Source organism: Ambystoma mexicanum, chromosome 13 (assembly GCF_040938575.1).
Source record: "Ambystoma mexicanum isolate Mex_15411 chromosome 13, UKY_AmexF1_1, whole genome shotgun sequence".
NCBI lineage: Eukaryota > Metazoa > Chordata > Amphibia > Caudata > Ambystomatidae > Ambystoma > Ambystoma mexicanum.
Genome location: NC_090938.1, coordinates 698447359 through 698469659, shown reverse-complemented (window position 1 = coordinate 698469659; position 22301 = coordinate 698447359). Strand labels below are relative to the sequence as shown.

The 22301-nt window shown below is 50.2% G+C and overlaps 1 protein-coding gene across 2 annotated transcripts in view; it reads right to left on the bottom strand.

The window, feature by feature from the left end:
- The window catches only part of THRA (thyroid hormone receptor alpha), a 946869-nt gene that overhangs the window by 12040 nt on the left and 912528 nt on the right, over positions 1 to 22301 (bottom strand). For both annotated transcript variants that reach the window (XM_069634782.1, XM_069634783.1), the window contains exon 9: positions 4350 to 4608. In XM_069634782.1, the coding sequence (XP_069490883.1) occupies positions 4350 to 4608 (259 nt within the window). The remainder of the gene's footprint in view (positions 1 to 4349; positions 4609 to 22301) is intronic.

Sequence of the window (22301 nt, the reverse complement as noted above, 5' to 3'; positions counted from 1 at the left end):
ACAAATAAATAAATCATGTATAGCTCTGGGCCTTACTCCTATAGCATATGCAAACGTCTTGGCCGTACTCCTATGGCACATCTACAGCTGTGGGCTTTACGCCAAGTCACACACCCACTCGAATGGCACATTTACAGCTCCAAGCCTTCCTCCCGTGGTACATGCACAGCTTTGGGCCTTCTTCTAATGACACATGTACAATGTAATGACACATGTCCAGCTCTGGGTTCTTACTCCTACATCACACGTCAGCTTTGGGCCTTACTCCTGGGGCACATATAGGGCCCTGGACCTTTATTCTCTGGCATGGCGCGGAGGCTTCCTATTATGCATCACAAATTCTCTTCATTTGCTCCACAGCAGTAAGAAAAATAAAAAGACAACCAATCCCATGACCCCTTATTACACTGTAAACCAATCACTATAAAACCTTCCCCCCATTTAGTAGTCTTTTCTCTGTTCTTACTGCTCCCAGCCGAGTATATGCTTGTAGGAGGGCGGGGTGGCGCTTGGCTTACTAGCAAAGCCTACAGCACCTGCATGCCCCAGTCTGTGCTTGCACACTAATGCAGATCTCTCCTTTCCTTCAGGAGCTCTTTTAGCCTTTACACCGAGTGCCGCGTTCGACTTCTGAAACGTGCAACGTTCGTGTTGAGACGCGGCAGAAGATCGGCGTCCTTCGGTGTAGCCGCTCTCCTGATCCGGTGGGTGTTTTCCTTGATCGGTGTACTGCAGGGAATGAAGGAAAGCACCTTAGTGCATGCGCGAGTGTGCCTTCCGTCACTGAGCAGTCTATAAATCTGTTGGTTCACGTAACATTGCTTCGCTTCTGCAGGGGCGGGGAGGGCGCTTTACCCATGATCACAGGGACTCGGCCCTCCCTATTTTCGATACACCTTCTGAAGGGGTCTGACCGTGGCTTTCTCTTTAGGAATCATTTCACACTGCACCATGTGACAAAGAGGTCTGTGGGACTTTGTAAGATAATGCTTTGTTTCAATCTCTCAATAGTATTTTCAGTTAGTCCAATAAAAGGTATCAAAACCTGCAGCTCGTGTGATTTTAAAACTGGACCAACGGAGCATTGAACTTGTTTCTTTGATCTATCTAGACAATATTCACATCATGAGTCACTCCAGAGAGATTTCGCATTCTCGTGCATATAGGGCCATTTCCCGTTTGCAATCTCTGTGGTTTGTTATAAACCTCTAGAAGTGCTGCCTGGTCCCCTCCCAATGCATGCAGTTTCTGTGGTTTATGGGAGACTCGAGGGCTGCCACTCAAGCATCCTTCAGAGCAGCTGCGCATGCTCAAGAGGGAGCTCAGGTGAGCTCTCCCCATGGGGGTCATATTGGTGTGGCGTCTAGCGCACCTTTTCTCCTCTTACATACAGGCAGGCCCCCTGCATCGCAGGGCTGTTCAGAGGCTGAAAATACAGACTCTAAACAGAAGTTTAGGCTATTCTGGCCTGGCCAGATTTCTTCGGCACAGCAAAAGACGAGCTGCGCTGGTGGGTAAGACACTTAGATGCATGAGACAGCAGAGCCATTTTTCTTTTGTCGCCCAGTCTACAATCAGAATCCGACACCAATCAAAAAAGCTGGGGTGTGCGTTGTGGAGAGACCTTGACTGGAGGCCTATGGTCTCTGATGGAGTCATTATGGTGCCTAACCTATTTGGAGCATCTTGGAGTGCAGCCACTGTAGACTCAGAGGTCCACCGTTTCCGGATCTTCAGGAGTACTGGGGTCCATTCAGCTTGAACTTCTTCACATCTCGACTGAATGCTCAGCTTCTGTGATTCGTCAGTTGGCATCCAGATCCGTTTGCCAGATTGACCGACAAGTTCTTCCAGAGGTGGGGTCAGGGGAGTCCTTATGCATTCTCTCAGTTCCCCCTGATTGCACGCATGCTCTTGCAGATGCAGGGCAAGGTGCTGTTTTGGTCAACCCTCTTTGGCGCGGTCAACCTTGGGTTAACGCTCCTGCATCACAGGACCATGACTCCTCCAGTTCTTCTACTGGTTTGACTGGACCATGTGCTGGATTCAGCCCTCGCTCCAAACCCGCTGGTATTGAAGGGGTTCCTGCCCTGCAGCTGGTTGCCTGGTTGGGGTTAGGGGACACTGGGCCCTGAGGGTGTTTTCCAGTCAGCTGGCACACTCATTCGAGGGGCACACTAAGATCATATGAAGGGGCATGTAAGGCCTGGGTTCACTGTTGTAGTTCAAGGCAGCTGGATCCCTTTCATGCAGGGTAGTACTGGTGGCAACCTTCTTGGCTGGTTGACGGACCTCTTGCCTTTTCTCCCAGTCAACACTTAACACTCATTTGCTTCCTCTTATCATTCTTGGGTGGGCGGGTCTCGCTGGAGGAGCATCCGTTGATTTGCAGGCTCTTGAAAGGGCTCAGAGTCACTAGACACCCTTCTGTGTCCAGGTACTCATCTTTGCGGGGTGTGAACCATGTCTTGTACTTGCTTCGAGACTGGCCGGGGGAATGGCAAACTGTCTTTGCAGGCCCTCTCAGCAAAGGGGATGATGTGTGTTGATGTGCTTGGTGTCCTTCGGAATGGTCGAGGATGTCAGGCCCCTGGACATCTCAGCCTCAAGGAGATATCAACTCTTCCCTTCCACCTATTTCTTCACCCCACGTTGGCAGGATGGGTAGGTGGGTCATGGACTTTGATGGTGTGGACGGGTCTCTCTTTGGGGTTCACTCTTCACGGGGCACGATGGCCTCTAAGGCTTTTTGGTCCAGGGCACGACTGGAAGACACTCTTCAGTCGGCAGCTTGGCCCAATGCAGGGACCTTCTATCATTTTTACTGCCGGCCTATTGTGCGCGCTACGCAAGTCGTCTTGGAGGGGCTTTGAACTTGTATAATAGGAAGCCTTCGTGCCATGACATAGAATGTCCATTGCTCATGGTCTGTGATGGAGAGGTGCATTCTATTAATGGCACAGAGTTGGGTATTATCCCACCCTTGATTCTCCCCCAAACCTTCACTTAACGTCTTTCTACCTGGTTTCGGCCGAGTCGTTCTATTGACCTGGGGTGTTTCGTCCATGATGGCACTGCTCTTGTTTCTTCCTCAAGCCTTGCTGAGGGTTGCATGTTTGCAAAGAGGAAGGACTTCTACGTGCAGGGTTATAGTGATTGGTGTAAGGTTTATTTTAAGTTTATGGGATTTGTAGTCATGCCATGTTGTTTGTTTTTGACTGCTGTGGAGAAAATAAGGGGAATTTGTGGTGCATAATACTCGCCTCCGTGCCATTAACAGAATCCCAACTCTCCGTCAGTGACTAGGAGCAATCTGCATTCTACGGCACACGTATAGCTTAGGCCCTTGAACTCAATGCACCTCTGTGGCGCTAGACCAGAACGTATAGCACACGTACAGCTCTCGGGCTTAAACTTATAATGAGTCTGTCAGAAATGGAAAAAAGGAGGTCTTTCAAACACCAGCTGTTTTTACATAATTGTGGAATACTGCGTGATGTGAAGGCTGCGTGATTATACGTGTGATATCTGCATAGTGTTATCACAAATGTACAGCCACCTAAAAGTGGGGGGTAAAAATGTGAACGCCTATACAGTGTTAACACAGCATTTTGTCTGTTTATGTCCTAGCACCCTTCCCCCTCAACTTAAGAGGACCAACGTGCAGAGGGACATGCAAAAAGAGCGAAATGTGGGCGTCGAAGATGCCCACGCTCTCGCCCCATTTGCTGTATGGTGCAACTGTGTGATCAGCTTCTCTGCCACGTCAATTTTCAAGCCCCAAACAGGTGTGGAAATGCATTGTACACAGGATTCCTAAAAACCTGCACGTATTATGGCTGATAGGGCCACAAAGAGACCCTCAAGTGATCCCATGCAGTAATGAGCACACGCGCATGCACTATTTCAAGGAAACACTCCTCCATGCATATCGAAGAGGGCCTTTGTGAGCACCTGCAGCCAGGGGTGTTGCTAGGTCTGGAAAAGATCCGGGGCTACGCTAATGTCTGGACTCGGGGCTAGCTCGCCTGTTGGTTGCAGCCTCTGAGCTTCTATCTGGGGTTACAACCAAAAGACCTGGGGCTACAGCCCCCTCAATCTCCCCCCCTAGCCATGCCTCTGCCTGCAGCAATGGGCCATAGCTTGCTGCATATCTACAGCCTTGGACACAGGCCAAGGCCTAAGTGCACAAGTACACACCTCCGCAAGCTACATACCTTCAGCTCTGGCTTTTCAATTACTCCAGCTCAACGTGCGCACAAGAGGAGAGAGGCCCACTACTCTCTATAAGGGTTTTCCGCTTGACACAAGATGGCGTGAGATGGGAGGGGCACGCGAGGGGCCCTTACCTGAGGACATGAGCAGCACCGCCTGAAGTAGGGCCACTTCGGTGTCATCCATATTGAAAGTGGACAGCGACTTCCCCAGGTCAAAGATGGCATCCGACACCACCCCCAGGCCGCCGTTCTTCAGCTGCTCTCGCTTCACCGCCATTTCCCCGCTTAGTGTCAGCGTCTCACTGTCAGGATCGTAGCGCACTGCAGCCCGCAGAGACATGATCTCCATGCAGCACCCCTTCAAAAGGATGATCTGATCTTCACAAGGCAGCTGGTAGAGAGGGAGAGAGCGGGCGACAGGGTGAGAGCGGGCGAGAGGGTGAATGCGAGTGAGAGAGAGAACGGGTGAGAGCGAGCAGGTGAGAGAGCGAGTGGGTGAGAGAGGGTGAGACGGAGTGAGAGGGTGAGAGAGTAAGTGAGAGTGAGCAAGAGCAGTAGCATGTCCAGGAAGTGGCCTCGGGTGGCACGTGCTACCCCTGGAATCTGATTGGCCACCCAAGGTGCCACCCCATTATCCTAACCTATGATAATTATGTGTGTGCGCGCTCGTACTTCATGCTACCCCTGCATAAGTCCATGCCCCTCTTGGGCCACTCCAGTCAAGAGTTTGGACATGCCACTGAGCGAGACAGAGAGAGGATGAAAGAGAGTGAGGGTGAGAGTGAGTAAGAGGGTGAGACCGAGCCACAGGGGGATAGAGAGTGAGGGCGAGAGTGAGGGAGCGAGAGGGTAAGTGCCAGAGGGAGCATGCACAAAAGGGTGAGGGCAAAGAAGAGGGTTGAGAGCAGGACTGAGAAGGAGCACGAGGGCAAGAGGGGGCGAGACGGGGCGAGAGGGGGCGAGAGGGGGCAAGAGGGGGCAAGAGGGGGCAAGAGGGAGGGAGAGGGGGCAAGAGGGCAAACAAGAGGGCGATAGCGAGGGAGAGGGGGCGAGAGCGAGCAAGAAGGGGAGAGCGAGCAAGAAGGGGCGAGCGAGCAAGAAGGGGCGAGCGAGCAAGAAGGGGCGAGCGAGCAAGAAGGGGCGAGCGAGCAAGAAGGGGAGAGCGAGCAAGAAGGGGAGAGCGAGGAAGAAGGGGAGAGCGAGCAAGCAAGAAGGGGAGAGCGAGCAAGAAGGGGAGAGCGAGCAAGAAGGGGAGAGCGAGCAAGAAGGGGAGAGCGAGTGAGCGAGCAAGAGAATGGGAGTGAATAGCCAGTGGGTAGCAGCAGGTTAGATAGTGGCAGCAGGTCAGAGGGCAAGAGTGGGCGAGAGCAGGAAAAAGGTGACGACAGTAAGCAAGAGGGTGAGCATGGGTGAGCAGCGAGACCGTCCCGAAGAGGAGAGTACAGAGGAGCGGAGGGAGCATACGAGGGGATGAGAGCGGTGAGTAGTGTAGGAGTGGGTGATACTTGGTGAGAGGTTGCGAATGGATCAGAAAGTGAGAGCAGACTGGAGGGAGCAAGAGGGAGAGAGTGCAGAAAAGGGGGCGTGTGGGCAAGAGGGAGAAGTGAGAGCAAATGAGAGGGTGAAAGAAAGCATGTAACAGTACAAGAGTGAAAGACCGGGAGGGGGGAGTGAGAGGAGACAAAATAAGTGTGTGTAAGAGTGAGTGGGTGAGATCAAGTGAGAGCAGGCAAGCAATTGAGAGCAGGTGAAAGAATGAGACAAGTGTGTGAGAGGGAAAGCAAAGACGACAGGGTGAAAGCAGCTGAGTGTGGGAACAAGCAGGGAGGCAAGAGCAGACTAGAGAGGAGACAAGAAAGAGTGCCAGAGAGGGAACCTGCACACGTGAGTGAGAGAGTGCGAGAGTGGACAGACTTTCGATAGCGGGCGAGTGGCGTGAGAATAACTGGGAGCAGATGGGAAAGCGGGATTGCAAAGAGGATGGCAGCGGGTGAGAGGTGGCAAGTGGTTGACAGCAGGCAGGAGCGAGCGAGGGGCTGAGACATTGCTAGGGAATGCGAGAGAGTATGAGACTGGGACGACTAAAGGCGGAGAGAAGCCGACTGGGTGACCGTAGGGAAGAGCGGGAGAGAGGAAATGGAGGAACTCCTCTTGCCTCTAGGCACACGTGCATCACAGGGAGGAAACGGGGCGCGCGCGCAGCACATACGCCTCAGGCAAGTGCGTGGGCACAGGCCGCGTGCTGCCCCAGGGTGTCCTTCATGGAGGGGTAAAGAGGGTTCGGGCGACACTTGAGGGCCACCCTTCCATGTGGAGAGGCCCTGCCCCATGCATAGGTAGTCCTCACTTTGCCCAAAAAGCGGTTTGTCATTTTTATTTAATCATTGTTTTTACTGCAAAACTATATATGGCAAGTGTGGGTTTGGTATATAGAAGGTGGTGCGCGAGTGATCCCCCTACCCCCCATTTTTGTTGTAAAAAAATGACCAAACCCCCCAAATATTTGAGGAATGCTCATAGACCACCAATCCTAAAACCCTCCCGTTGTTCCTAGGCATCTTCAGATGGAGAAGCGGGCATACTGGTGATTTAAGCTTGAGACTGTGCCCATTCCCTTGCGATTTAGTAGGCATGCCAGACGTTCTATGCTTGATCTAGGGCGCCATCTTTGATATGGGCAAGGATGCCTGATGTTCAATGCTTGAGCCCAAAAAGCCATCTTTGATATGGTCAGTAAGTATGCTTGCTCTTCTGGGCTTGATCCCCTTACCGCTCTTCCTGCATTTTGCCTGGAAGTCTGAAAGGCATCTTGAGCACTCTGATTGGCTCCCACAAGCGTGATGCAACCACATCATGTGACTGGAATTTCATTTTAAGGTAATGTTTTGCCCTATGCTGCATTCCGAGCACATCCTGTGCACTACCTGAGAGTAGTCTGGAACCATCATGAGCGCTCTAAGAGGCTCCCAGTGGGACTCGCTTGTTATTGAATCTCCCCAGGGCATCTAGCTTGGGGAGGCTACAGCCAAGGGGCGAAAGTAGCAAATGGCAATTGCCTGTTCGAGCCGGAAAGAGCCTCGGGGCCCGATCCCCAGCTCGTGCCAGCACATTGCGGTGTACGCCCTTTGGCCGGCTCCTGCCTTCACACATAATGATATGATAGGTTATTTAAAACGTGCTTAATAACCAGAGGTTTCTAAGCGCGGACCCGAGGATCGAACCTGTGTTGCTCCGTGTCGTCTTGCTTCCAAGGCGAGTACGTTGCCACTGAGCTATCCTCCCAAGATCCTTGGACCCATTGACACTGCATTCCCCCGGGGGCAGCTGTTGCCTCTAAGAACAAACCGACATTCCCATTTTGGGCTTGTTGACCGTCTTTTGGTTATCCATAGCCCCATTCTAGCCCAACTCAAAATGTACACTTGCTCCTTCCCAGCCAACCTTTCCCCTTCCCTTTCCGCTCACCCATCGTCCCTCTCGGGTCACACTCTTCTTCCACTGTCTTCATTTGCCTATTTCTTCTGCTCTCCAATGAGCCCCTTGATTTCACCCCATTCCTCCCTGTCCTTACGCTTCTCTTGGAGCCTTCAGCCACATCTTTGTCTAACGTCTAACTCACTCTCACCCCTTCCCATCTTCCATCTCTCCAATGCACACACCTCTGAAACCAGACACCGTTCTTCCTGGATCTCCAACCTCACCTATCGCCCATCACCTAACGCAACACACCTTCTTCACCCCACCCCCTCACATCACTCTTTCAATTTGCGTCTGCAATGCACAATCCCTCTGCAACAAGTCTTCCTGCACCATGGACCACTTGAGCCTTCTCACTCTAAACGTTCACTTCTTGCCATCACAGAAACCTGGATCTCTCTGCATGCCTGTCCTACACTAGCAGCTGTGCACAAGGGTGCTGCTGCCTCCTCCCACCCTTCCCAAACTATGCTGGAATGGGTAATCTAGATCAATAAGGCCATTGCCCACCTGCCCCCCCTCTGACATCATCTCTTCCTCTGTTGATAATGCCACTATTCAACTCCTCCCTCCTATTCCCTTCACTGTTTTGTCTGCCCGTCGACCTCCTGGTACTCTCAACTCCTTCAACCCTGCCCCAAACCTTCTCATTGAGTCATCACCTACTGACGTCCCCATTGCCAAGATGGGGGACTTCAACCTTTCCAAGAACTCTGCAGTCACCAGCCTGGCATTCAGTTCCCTCCTATCCAACCACTTCCTCTACCCCCTCCACAACAAGCCTACCCACTCTGGTGGGAACTCTCTTAACCATGGCCTTGCGTCTAATTCACTGTCCCCCCCGTCTTTTGCTTTCACCCCTCGCCTTTTGATCACTCCATTGTTCACCTCAAAATCTTGGTTCTGCCACCCTCTATTTCTCTTCTCAACTCTTCAATAACCAAGAGAAATTTCAAGCAGGACTCTTTACATCTGGTTATGCCTCTTCCATTGACCATGATTTTTAAGACTTTCACTATACTCTTAGGTCTCCCTTTGACGACCACTATCCTTCGAGCACCTGCACACCTTCCAGTCGGTGTCCTCAGCCCTGCATCAGCTCTGAGATCCAGACCCTCAAAACAAACACGTGTCATGATCTACGATGGCAGTGCAAATCGCGGACCCCCACCCTGCTGAGATCCTACAATAATTCCCATGCTGCCCTCCCCTTTGCACTGGACTCTACCAAATCCTCCTACTTCACAAACCTAGTCTTCTCCTTTCGTAATTAACCCCGCAAACTTGAATCCAACCTTCCAGCTTTGCTCACACGTCCCAAACCAATATCCATTGCCTCCTCCCTCTCTGCCATGATTTGACACATTACTTTTCCTCTAAAATCTTTAATATTTTTGAAACTCTCACAGTCCTCCTCTCCTTCCCCTGCCCTCATTCTACCCAACACCTTCTCCCCCACCCCTTCTACTACCCACTATCTCTCTTCCCAAATCAGACTGGTTCGCTCGTCAAACGGGCAAAGACTTTGTCTCAATCAATTACCCTTATCACTCCAAGCTCTTTAACCCCTCTCGCTCGCTCTCTCACTCTCGGCTGGCCTCATCACCGTCTCCTTCATATCTGCAATGGTCTTAGCCCTACTGAAGAAATCCCTCTGCGGACTCAAATGTCCCAGTGAACTATCACTCAGCTTCCCTTCTTGCCCATTTTTCAAGGGTCCTTGACCAGTTGGTTTTCGACCGGATCACTAAATATCTGGAGGATAATGGCCTTGGAAACCCACTTCAATCTGGCTTCCATAGTAAACACTCCATGAGACTGCACTCATGAATGACTCCGTCTCCAACTTTCCCTCCAATGCTCAGTCCAGACTCTCTTCTATACTCATCCCTTTGGACTTTTCCACTGCTTTTGACAATGTAAACCACTCCTCCCTACTCAAAAAGACCTTGGGATTTGCAAATCTCCTCTTGCGTGGATCACCTTCTAACTGGAAGGTCGATCCTTTAAGATCTCCTGGAACTCATCAACCTCTGATCCCACCCCTCTCCATGTCAGCGTCCCGCAAGAGACAGTTCTTGGGCCTCTGCGATTCTCGCTCTATACATCTTCCCGAGCAAGACATCCATTGTCCTTTTGCTTTCACTATCACCTCTTTGACTGTAACATGCCAATCTTGTTCTCCTTTCCCTCACAGACACGTCAGAATAGATTACCAACTATCTCACCACAGTCTGCCACTCGATGGTTCTCATGCTGCCTAATGCTGAACTCTAAAAAAGAAAAAGAGTCATCTTTCTCTAATCTTTCAAGGCCATTCCGGCACTCACCTCTCCCATCTCCTTCCATCTTGACCTGCTTGCTTCCTCACCAGAGGCTCGCAGTCTTGAGGACCACTTTGATAGCAATCGAACAATTAATCAGTTCCACTGCCTGTGCTGCTCGTGTTAACCTTCTTAACGTTCAGAAAATGCATCCATTTCTTAGTCACTGAATTGTTGCTCTCTTCAAAGCCCTGCTTTATCTCCACTTACTTGCTGAAGAGGAGGCTCAGCCTGCAACCTTCCTCCCTACCTGACCCCACCACTCCCCCCAGTGTCGCTTAATAATATAATGTGCATTTGTAGAGTACTCCTCTTTAGTTTGATGCACTGACCACCCCAGGGTAAGTTATCTTTGTAAGTCACCTGTTACTTATATTTTTGTTTTTATTTTGTTGCTGGCCTATTTTCCACTTTGTTCACACCCTCAAACTGGCTTTGTGCTATTGTACAGGCACTCTTCTGGGGAATGCCACTGACATCTGTAAATGTGTTACTGTAAGTCATTTCTGATGGAAAGTGACATCCATGTTCTTCAATTAATTACAAATAGAAAATATAAATAACATCTTTGATATGTGAGAGAGGGTATGCCCAGACGTGGGACCCTTGCTTGCTGCGCCATAGGGAACCAGGCTGCACCTCACTGAGGAGGTCCAACAAGGCTGAAACTTGTCTGGGGTTGCTTGGTTTTCTGTGCAGAGGGGACCTGGCCTAGCAGTTCGGGCTGGGCTGCTACCATTGGTGGCGGCAGCTGACTGATTTGCACATGGCTGGACCCCTTTTGCAATGGCGCAGACGGGCCAAAAAACTGAGGTGTGGAAGGTTGCCCAAAGCAATCGCCAGTGGTTGATTCGTTCGAAACCTTCCATCCATCACTTTTGTGGTCACAGCAATCATACCTGCTGTTCTATGTTTGATTTTGGAAGCCATCTTTCATACAGGCAGAACGATCCTGCTGTTCTATGCTTGAACCTGGTCACAATCTTTGATATGGTCAGCAAGCATTCCTGCTGCTCTACGCTTGATCTCAAGCACCACCATTGATATGGTCAGCAAGCATTCCTGCTGCTCTATGCTTGATCTCAGGCACCATCTTTGATATGGTCAGCAAGCATTCCTACTGCTCTAGGTTCAATTTTGGGAGCAATCTTTCATACAGGCAGATAGCGTCCTGATGTTCTATGCTTGAATCTGGTCACAATCTTTGATATGGTCAGCAATCGTTCCTGCTGCTCTATGCTTGATCTCTGTCACGCCACATTGGAGACCGGGGTCCTTCACCTCCTGGTGAGTCTACCCGCGCTTCCGCGCTTGGGGGCTCGCCAGAGGGAGAGCGTTGGGTGTCGGGGCCGGAGGGCTATGGCGCATGCGTGGAAGACCTCTGTCTCGGTTCCGCGCATATGCCGTGGACTGGGCTCGAGCCCTAGGAAGGGCTTGCCTTCCAGGACTCGCTTTGGATACGCCGGCGCCCGGAGGTGAAGCGCTTGCGTTCCAAGCCTCACGGGCGCCGGCGACCCATAAAAGGAGCCGCAGTTCGAGGCAAGCCGCGTCTCAAAGCGGTTTGCTTCGTTCTGCAAGCTTCCTACCTGGGCTGCCTGCCACTCACCTGAGCCCGCTCTGGGCTGCCTGCTACCTTACCTGAATCCCTCCCTGGGCCTGCAGTCTACCTTACCTGAGTTCCTCCCTGGGGCTGCCTGCTACCTTACCTGAATTCCTCCCTGGGCCTGCGCCATATCTTACCAGAATTTCTCCCTGGGCCTGCCAGCTTACCTTACCTGAATTTCTCCCTGGGCCTGCCAGCTTACCTTACCTGGGTTCTCCCTGGGCCTGCCAGCTTACCTTACCTGGGTTCTCCCTGGGCTGCCAGCTTATCTTACCTGGGATCTCCCTGGGCCTGCCAGTTTACCTTACGTGGGTTCTCCCTGGGCCTGCCAGCATTACTTACCGGGGTTCTCCCTGGGCCAGCCAGCTTACCTTACCTGGGTTCTCCCTGGGCCTGCCAGCTTACCTTACCTGGGTTCTCCCTGGGCCTGCCAGCTTACCATACTTGGGTTCCCCTGGCTCTGCCAGCAACTTACCAGAATAAACTCAGGATCTGCCGGCATACTTTTACCTGGACCTCCCTGGGTCTGCCAGCATACACTGACCAAGGTCCCCAGCGATTGCTGCCCTAGAGTAACCTTTCGGGCTCCTTCAGTTAGATCTCCTGCTCAGCCTTGGTTCCTTCCTTTCCTGTCCGGCCTTACCCTCTTCATCCGTTCCTGTTGACCAAGAATATACCTGCCACGCCGGAATCTTAGACCTCCGCTTCAGTTCAAGTACTTTGGACTTTATTCCAACGGACTCCATCCCAGCCCGTGATCTGCAACAAGACCGTAGCCTCTCCTGCCTGTGCTTGCACAGTCCCTTCGTCACGTTAATCAGGAGAGTGCTTTCCGTGACATTGGGAATCGGCCCATCCTCCTCCCAGTATCAGTTTTTGGGTGGCGGAGAGGCTGGTCTCTCGTGCCACAAGCTCTCGACTGGACTGGACTGGATACATACTGGCGACCTCGGCAAGATCAAAGACCAAGAAACCAGGTACGCAGCCCTCTCGTGCTTCCCAACTTGACAGATTGAGACGCCTGCCTTCAGACATGGAGATGGAGGATTCGCAAGACCTGCGGAACGAGTTACAAGCACTCAGGGCTGAGATGGCCGCCATGCATCAGGAGAATCAGACGATACGTCAAATGATAACCCAAGGAGCAATGATTACTTCACAGGCGGAGGGTTCTTTGGCTCATACAACACCAATCAAGTTTGATGGAGACCCTAGACGGGTGTCGGAGTTTTGTAACCACTGCCAAATTCATTTTCTTTTCAGATCGACTTATTTCAACAATGATAAGGCCAAGATCGGGTACATCTTGGGGAACCTAACTGGGAATGCCTTAGCATGGGTAACTCCTTTTGTGGTTTCAAACAGTCCTATTTTGAATGACTTCGCAGCCTTTGAAAAGGCATTCCTGGAGGTGTTCCAAACGCCAAATCTGGCCTCTGCTGCACAGAATCAACTGATGGACTTCAAACAGGGAAGCGCCAACATCATAACCTATATCAACCGCTTCAGACTATTAGCAACCGATTCTCAGTGGCCTGAGATCACGCAGAAGACCCTGTTTCGTCGAGGCTTGAGAGAGGAGTACAAGGACGAGTTACTCCATATCCCTGAACCAGAGAGTCTCCAACATATGATTGATCAGGTGCTCCGCATTGACCAGAGGCTAGCCGAGCAGAAAGCAGAAAGACGCCGGCTCGAAAGAAACAATCCCAGAATGACCAGTTTACCCGTCGGATCATTCGGTCCTACTAAATCAGGATCAGAGCCAATGCAGTTGGGAGCCATGAGAGGTCCATTGTCTGAGGAAGAAAAGAAACGGAGAAGAACATTACGCCTATGTCTTTATTGTGGAGCTGCCGGGCATTATCTGGGTGTAACGCTCACCTGATTCCCGCAGAGGCGCCGGTCTTGACTGGGTGAATGCCGTATCTTCAAAGGTGATGTGTAACACACGGTTGGCTCTTTGGGCTGGACCTCTGTGCACTGTATGTCTGACTCGAAGAGTAAGATGTCTGCAGATAGAAAATATGGGATTAATGAACTGGGGTTATTGGGTGCCTCTCTCCTCTTCCCTTTCTCTTCTCCTGTAGAACCCCAAAGGTTAACACCCTCACCTTAGGTAAGTGAACGCCGAGCTCTCCATCTGCCTCGGGGCAGGGTGCCGTAACCAGTTTCTTCACTGGATAAGGGTGCAGGCCTCTTGACCTCAGAGGACTGCTGTCCGTCAACTGCACGAACGGCAAGTTCTGGGCACTTCAAATGTCTTAAAAGTCTTTTGTAATGATATCTCTTGTTTTGCAGGGTTCCGGCGATGGCGGATGGCGGGCTGATGAGAGTTGAGGATCGAACCCGCGTGAGGAATAGAAGCGCCTGGAAGCACGTAAGTAAGCGCTTGTAGCCTGCTTCACGATGCGCACTAACTGTCCCTTTTATCTTGCAGGTACAAGTTCGGAGCTTTAGAGAAGCTGAAGGGTGCTGGAATACCCACTGGATTCAGCGTGGGAAGGAGTAATGGCACGTGAGTAATAAAGTTGCCCAATGTCTTTAAATGCACCTTCTTTTGTCTTTCAGATGCTGGATGCAGCGCCGAAGGCCTCCGGAGCGTGCGAAGAGCTGGTAAGCTTTTGTCTTTCAGATGCCGGAATGCAGTGCGAAGACCTCCGGAGCATGCGAAGAGTAGGTAAGCCTTTGTCTTTCAGATGCCGGAATGCAGCGCGAGGCGTTGGTGACAGCCGATGGACCAGGTAAGAGATGCGCTGCCACTGAAGACCGTAGTGCTAACCTGTTCTTTCTTTGTCTTTACAGGTGCTGCTGAAGACTGGATTCCAGGATGGTAAGCCTTTGTTCCCTTAGGCCCAGGATCAGAAGCAGAAGACACGATGAGCGTTCTGCTGCAGAGAATGCAGAATAACGCAAAGCAAGATTCATCCATCGGGTGTGGTTTAAATAGCCTCCTGTAGTGCTTAGGTGTCTCCTTCCACAGCCACGCCTAAGAAAAGAGTTCCTGCTTTCCAGAAGAGTTCCAGTGTTCTGAACCTAGGGAGTGGCTTCTGCCCCACCCAACAGGAAAAGTAGTCCCAAACAAAAGAGGATCAGGGGTTCAACTGGCAGGTAAGTAAGCAGCATGGTCTGCTGCAGGTAAGTCCACCCAAGCATTATGAGCCCTTCGCTTCCAGCGCTGGGACCGGGCATCTTTATGAGCCTGGTGCCACTGGCGCCAGGACAGGGTCCAAAAGGTCCCAATTGGGACTGGCTGGCGCTCGGAACCGGGGTTATGGGTCTGCTTCCAAGGGAGTCGGGCAAGTCCTGATCTTTTGGAAGCAGAGATCATGACAGCACCCCCCCTCAAGGCCCCTCCCAAACCGGGCTTCTCCGGGGGTTTGGGCTTGTTAGGAAATGTTCGATGAAATCTTTTGATTAGACGAGGCGCGTGGACATATTCTGCAGGTTCCCAGGATCTTTCTTGGGGACCGTAGCCTTTCCAGTCAATCAGGTAAAATAGTTTAGATTTGGAGATCTTGGAATCCAGGATGCTTTTGACTTCAAACTCGAGTTCTCCATCAACTAGAATAGGTTTTGGAGATGTAGTTAGTCGGGTTTGAGGTTGCACGGGTTTTAATAGAGAGACGTGGAAGACCGGATGTATCTTCATGTGAGGGGGCAAGTCCAACTTGACCGCTACTGGATTTACTATAGTAGTGATGGAATAGGGACCAAGGTATCTTGGGTTGAATGTGCGTGGTCCTTTTAGAGGTAGATATTTGGTGGATAACCAGACTTGATCTCCTACTTGATATTGGGGGGCTTCCTTCCGATGTTGGTCTGCTCCTTTCTTGTATTGTTCTTTAGCCCTTTGAAGGTGAGAAACGGCTTCCTTAAAGGCTTGGGTGATTGTAGAATGCAGGTGGTCTACTGCTGGTGTTCCAAGATCTTGGAGTGGATACAACTCCGAGGTTCGAGGGTGACTACCGTATAAAAGAAAAAACGGGGTCTTCCCAGTTCCCGAGTGGACAGAGTTATTGTAGGCATATTCGGCTATCCAAAGGATATCTTTCCAAGTTTTTTCAGTTTGTTGTAGCATGCAGCGCAAATACTGTTCCAGAGTTTGATTGGTCCTCTCGGTTTGTCCGTCGGTTTGAGGGTGGTGGCTGGTCGAAAGTCTCACATCAATTTGAGCCGACCGACAGCAACTTCGCCAAAAATGAGAAATAAATTGACTACCTCGATCCGAAATTAGAACTGAAGGAAAACCGTGCAGTCGGACGATGTTTTCGAGAAATTCTCGGGCCAGAGTTGCTGCTGTTGGTAAGCCTTTGAGTGGAATGAAATGCGCCATCTTGGAGAATAGGTCCACGATTACTAGGATCGTATTGTATCCGGAGCATGGAGGTAGATCGGTGATGAAGTCCATAGAAAGCGTATGCCAAGGGCGAGGCGGGATGTCAATAGGGCGTAAGAGGCCGGCTGGTTTTTCCTTTTGACTCTTGTTTTGGGCGCATACTCCACAGGACATTATAAAGTCTCTGATATCTTTTTTCCAAGACGGCCACCAGAAGTAGCGCTTGATCTTTTCCGAGGTCTTGGTCATACCGGGATGTCCTTCCATTAAAGAATCGTGATAACAAGAGATTACCTTTTTCTGTAAATCTGTGCTGGGCAGGTATAACCGTTCTTGGAAATATAATAGGTTGTCCTTCACCGTAAAGTCCTTTCCCTGCAGATGCCAATTCTGTATGTCTTCTGGAGTTACCAGTAGCCTGGCTTTATCCTTAACTTCCTCTATGGATTGTGTGGCGATTACACCTAGAATTCTTTGTTCGGGAATGATAGGTACAGGTTTAGGATTGATCAAATGTTCTTCCACTCCCATCCGAGAAAGGGCATCAGCTTTACCGTTTTTTGTACCAGGTCGATAGGTAATTATGAAGTCAAACTCGGCAAAGAATAGTGCCCAACGGAGTTGCCTAGAGGATTGAGCTTTTGCGGTTTTCAAATATTGCAGGTTTCGGTGATCTGTAATCACAGTAACGGTGTGTCGGGCCCCCAGAAGATAATGCCGCCAAGCCTTAAAGGCAGACTTGATAGCTAGAAGTTCCTTATCAGTAATAGTGTAATTGATTTCAGGAGGCGAGAATTTGCGGGACCAAAATGCCACGGGATGCAACTGATTGGTTACTGGGTCCTTTTGTGATAGAACTGCCCCCATGGCAAGGCTCGAAGCATCAGTTTCAACGATGTAGGGGAGTTCTGGGCGAGGATGTTTTAAGATCGGTGCAGAGATAAATCTAGTCTTCAAATTCTGGAAAGCTTGTTCCGCCTCGGTAGACCATTCAAAACGTTTGTTTTTCTTTAACAAGGCGGTGATGGGCTGGACTATTCGAGAGAATTCGGGGATAAACCTGCGGTAAAAGTTAGCGAAGCCTAACATGCTTTGAACACCTTTAACGGAGGATGGCGATGGCCATTTGAGAATTGCATCGACCTTCTTTGAATCCATACGCACTCCGCTAGGTGATAATATGAATCCCAAGAATTCAACTTCCGTCACGTTGAAAACACATTTTTCCAACTTAGCGAAATGTTTGTGTTGACGCAATCTCTCGAGGACCATTTTCACGTGTTTCCGATGTTCAGTTTCCGATGAAGAATAAACGAGGATGTCGTCAATGTAAACAACAACACACACATCTATGAGCTCTCTGAGGACATCGTTCATAAAATATTGAAAGGCGGCCGGGGCATTGCAAAGTCTGAAGGGCATGACCTGATATTCAAATAGCCCATACTTGGTGCGGAAGGCCGTCTTCCATTCATCGCCCTCTTTTACTCGTACCAAGTGGTAGGCTCCTCTAAGATCCAGCTTTGTATATATGCATGCTTTTCTGACTTGGTCCAGGAGTTCAGGGATCAAAGGTAACGGATATCTATTCTTAACGGTGATCTGGTTCAGGGCGCGATAATCTATACAAGTTCTAAGGTCCCCTTCTTTTTTTGGAACGAAGAACAAAGCTGAGGAAGCAGGGAACTTGGAAGGACGAATAAACCCATTCGCTAGGTATTGATCCAGGTATTGTCGGAGGTGAAGATTCTCAGGCTCGGTGAGGGCATAAATTCTACTACAAGGAGGAGTAGATCCAGGTATCAGGTCTATCTGGCAGTCATAAGACCTATGAGGAGGTAGAGAGTTAGCCTGATCCTTCCGGAAAACATCTTGGAATTCTAGGTATTCAGGAGGTAACTGAGGAGCCTCAGAGGAAATTGCTGCCAGTGCAACACCAGGTCGAGGGTGAGAAGTAGAGACACATTCTGGAAACTGAACCGTTCTTGCTCGCCAATCGATCTGAGGATTGTGCTTCTCTAACCAAGGAATTCCTAGAATAATCTGGAACTGGGGGGCCTTGATCACATCGAACACGATCTTCTCATGGTGTCCATCTTGACTTACTAGCGTCACTTCTTGGGTGGTATGCGTTACTGGTCCGGAGGCTATCTCCGTACCATCCACCGTAGTAATGACGTCCTTTACAGCCTTTGGACAAAGAGTCAGATTCATCCTCAAAACCATTTCATGATCCACATAATTGCCGATGGCACCGCTGTCGACGTAAGCTTCAATCGCATGTAATCGATCCGGATGTTCAGGGCTAATGAGGACCATAGGTATCACGAAATGCGAGGTCACAGAACTGGTTTTAACGCTCGGCAAGAGGACCTCTATTCTTGTCGGGCGAGGTCGTTTCACTGCTCAGAGTTTGTGACCCTGGAAACTGCAGCTCCTACTGCCTTCTTGGCTGGTTTCACCGGACAGTCTCGAAGAAAGTGCCCCGAGTTTCCACAATAGAGGCATAATTGCAGCTGTTTTCTCCTTTCCCGCTCCTTTTGTGTTAGTGGTCCTTTCAGGCCCCCTATTTGCATGGGTTCCCCGGAGTCTACTCCTTTGGTAGGAGTTGGTGGTTTGGAAAATACTCGAGCATCAAACTTGGAACGATCGGCCTTCCTGTTCTGCAGTCTGTGGTCAATTTGAACGACTAAGTCAATATAGTCCGAACAGTCTTGCGGGGGATTCACTACTTGGGCTAACACATCTTTGAGCTCTCCACGTAGACCTCTATAAAACAGCGTAATCCTTTTGTCCTCAGGCCATCGAGTTTCCACTATCAGTCTGTTGAAAGACGCAATATAAGCCAAAAGGTCTTGATTACCCTGTCGCAATGAAAGGAGCTCATTGTCCAAGGCCTGCCCCTGTGAATGTCTTGCAAACAGTTTTTCCATACTGAGCTGAAAAGCTCGAAAATCATGGAGAACCGGATCATCTTGATTAACTAGAGGGCTCGACCAGTCTGCCGCATTGCCACTAAGGTACGAAAGCTACCTTAGCTTGATCAGTTGGAAAGGCTGCTGGCCGGCATAAGAAGTGCAACCGGCACTGATTAATAAATACTGCAAACCTCTTTGGGTCACCAGAAAATCGTTCGGGCGGAGCCAGAGGTACATTCCCAGGTAGGTTGATCTGCACTGGGTTCGTAGAGGATGTTGAAGGAAGATTTGCCCTTGATGCGGGTAACGGAGTTTGTCCGGCTTGTGACTGTAGCAATTGTCTAGCGAGATCGTCTGTTCGCTCCTTGGAAATAATCAGTTCCCTTCTCAGAGCATTTGTTTCCTGACGGGCTGCATGCACTTCTGCTCTTAGTTCCCCAAGTAACTGGGCTAGCTGGTCGGTATCCGAGGTTTCCATAGCGCCTGGGTGGGAGTTTTGCGATAGGCTTTGCGTTCTGTAACGCTCACCTGATTCCCGCAGAGGCGCCGGTCTTGACTGGGTGAATGCCGTATCTTCAAAGGTGATGTGTAACACACGGTTGGCTCTTTGGGCTGGACCTCTGTGCACTGTATGTCTGACTCGAAGAGTAAGATGTCTGCAGATAGAAAATATGGGATTAATGAACTGGGGTTATTGGGTGCTTCTCTCCTCTTCCCTTTCTCTTCTCCTGTAGAACCCCAAAGGTTAACGCCCTCACCTTAGGTAAGTGAACGCCGAGCTCTCCATCTGCCTCGGGGCAGGGTGCCGTAACCAGTTTCTTCACTGGAAAAGGGTGCAGGCCTCTTGACCTCAGAGGACTGCTGTCCGTCGTTAACTGCACGAAAGGTAAGTTCTGGGCACTTCAAATGTCTTAAAAGTCTTTTGTAATGATATCTCTTGTTTTGCAGGGTTCCGGCGATGGCGGATGGCGGGCTGATGAGAGTTGAGGATCGAACCCGCGTGAGGAATAGAAGCGCCTGGAAGCACGTAAGTAAGCGCTTGTAGCCTGCTTCACGATGCGCACTAACTGTCCCTTTTATCTTGCAGGTACAAGTTCGGAGCTTTAGAGAAGCTGAAGGGTGCTGGAATACCCACTGGATTCGGCGTGGGAAGGAGTAATGGCACGTGAGTAATAAAGTTGCCCAATGTCTTTAAACGCACCTTCTTTTGTCTTTCAGATGCGGGATGCAGCGCCGAAGGCCTCCGGAGCGTGCGAAGAGCTGGTAAGCTTTTGTCTTTCAGATGCCGGAATGCAGTGCGAAGACCTCAGGAGCATGCGAAGAGTAGGTAAGCCTTTGTCTTTCAGATGCCGGAATGCAGCGCGAGGCGTTGGTGACAGCCGATGGACCAGGTAAGAGATGCGCTGCCACTGAAGACCGTAGTGCTAACCTGTTCTTTCTTTGTCTTTACAGGTGCTGCTGAAGACTGGATTCCAGGATGGTAAGCCTTTGTTCCCTTAGGCCCAGGATCAGAAGCAGAAGACACGATGAGCGTTCTGCTGCAGAGAATGCAGAGTAACGCAAAGCAAGATTCATCCATCGGGTGTGGTTTAAATAGCCTCCTGTAGTGCTTAGGTGTCTCCTTCCACAGCCACGCCTAAGAAAAGAGTTCCTGCTTTCCAGAAGAGTTCCAGTGTTCTGAACCTAGGGAGTGGCTCCTGCCCCACCCAACAGGAAAAGTAGTCCCAAACAGAAGAGGATCAGGGGTTCAACTGGCAGGTAAGTAAGCAGCATGGTCTGCTGCAGGTAAGTCCACCCAAGCATTATGAGCCCTTCGCTTCCAGCGCTGGGACTGGGAATCTTTATGAGCCTGGTGCCACTGGCGCCAGGACAAGGTCCAAAAGGTCCCAATTGGGACTGGCTGGCACTCGGAACCAGGGTTATGGGACTGCTTCCAAGGGAGTCGGGCAAGTCCTGATCTTTTGGAAGCAGAGATCATGACACTGGGTACGTGTCCTTTACGACCACAGAAGAAGAAGGCGGGAAACTAAAAGACCTGTTGTGTAATGGAAGGGCAGCGTCAGGTCCTATTCCATCTTCAGACCTTTCCACATTTTGTTCTATACTTCTTCCCATGCAACCTGCGGTATTACAGACCTTGAAAATCCGAATTAAGTTGCCTGATAAGAATCTGAAAGTGTTTGGGCTCTTGGACAGCGGAGCTTCTGGTAATTACATTGACGAGACTTTTGCTTCCAGTCACAAGATTCCGCTCTTGTCTAGACTCACCGCCCTACCAGTAGAGGTCATTGACGGGACTCCTTTGTCCTCCGGGCCTGTCCGACAGTTTACTGTGGGTCTAATCCTCCAGATCGCCCGTCATTCTGAGGAACTAGCCTTGGATGTTATCAAGTCTCCTACCTATAAGGTGGTCCTGGGGTTACCTTGGCTACAACACCATAACCCGGTTATAGACTGGAAAACACAGACTTTGACCTTTTCTTCCGCAGTTTACGCCCAGAAATGCAAATTATCAGCTCCTACCCAGGTTTTCTCAACCGCTCTGGAAACATATGGCAGTGGGGTCCGTCTTTGTGCCACTTCTCTGATCCCGCAGGAGTATGCTGACTTTGAACAGGTATTCTCTGAACCAGGCGACATACCCCTTCCGCCACACCGTTCATTTGACTGCTCCATCGAGTTGTTACCGGACTGTGTCATTCCTCAAGGGAAACTGTATGCTTTAACCTGGGATGAAAGACAAGTACTGCAGGATTACTTGTCAGATTGCTTGCAGAAAGGATACATCGTTCCGTCCAAGTCGCCCGCAGGATTTCCCTTGTTTTTTGTGAAGAAGAAGGAAGGCACCTTGAGACCCTATGTGGATTACCGGCAACTAAATGACATAACTGCAAAGGACCGTTATCCATTAACATTGATTCGCAGTATCCTAGAAACTTTACATACAGTTCGGATCTTCACCAAACTGGACTTACGCGGGGCCTACCACTTGGTCCGCATTAAGGGTGGAGATGAATGGAAAACGGCTTTCAAGACACCTTTTGGGCATTATGAATATAGAGTTATGCCATTCGGTCTATGCAATGCCCCCGCTATCTTCCAACGGTTTATGGATAACATCTTTGGTGATCTAATTGGTTTGTCAGTTTGGGTGTATTTGGATGATATCCTGGTTTTCTGCAAATCCTTTGAAGAGCATGTGGAACACGTTCGGGAGGTCCTTCGCCGGTTGTCCTGTAATCATCTATTCGCAAGGGCGGAAAAATGCTGCTTTCATCAGCCTAGTATTGAGTTTTTAGGATTTGTGATTAACCAGGATGGGATAGAGATGGATCCTAAGAAGGTGCAAGCAATACAAGAGTGGAAACCACCCCACAACGTGAAATCTCTTCAACACTTTCTGGGATTTGCCAATTTCTACAG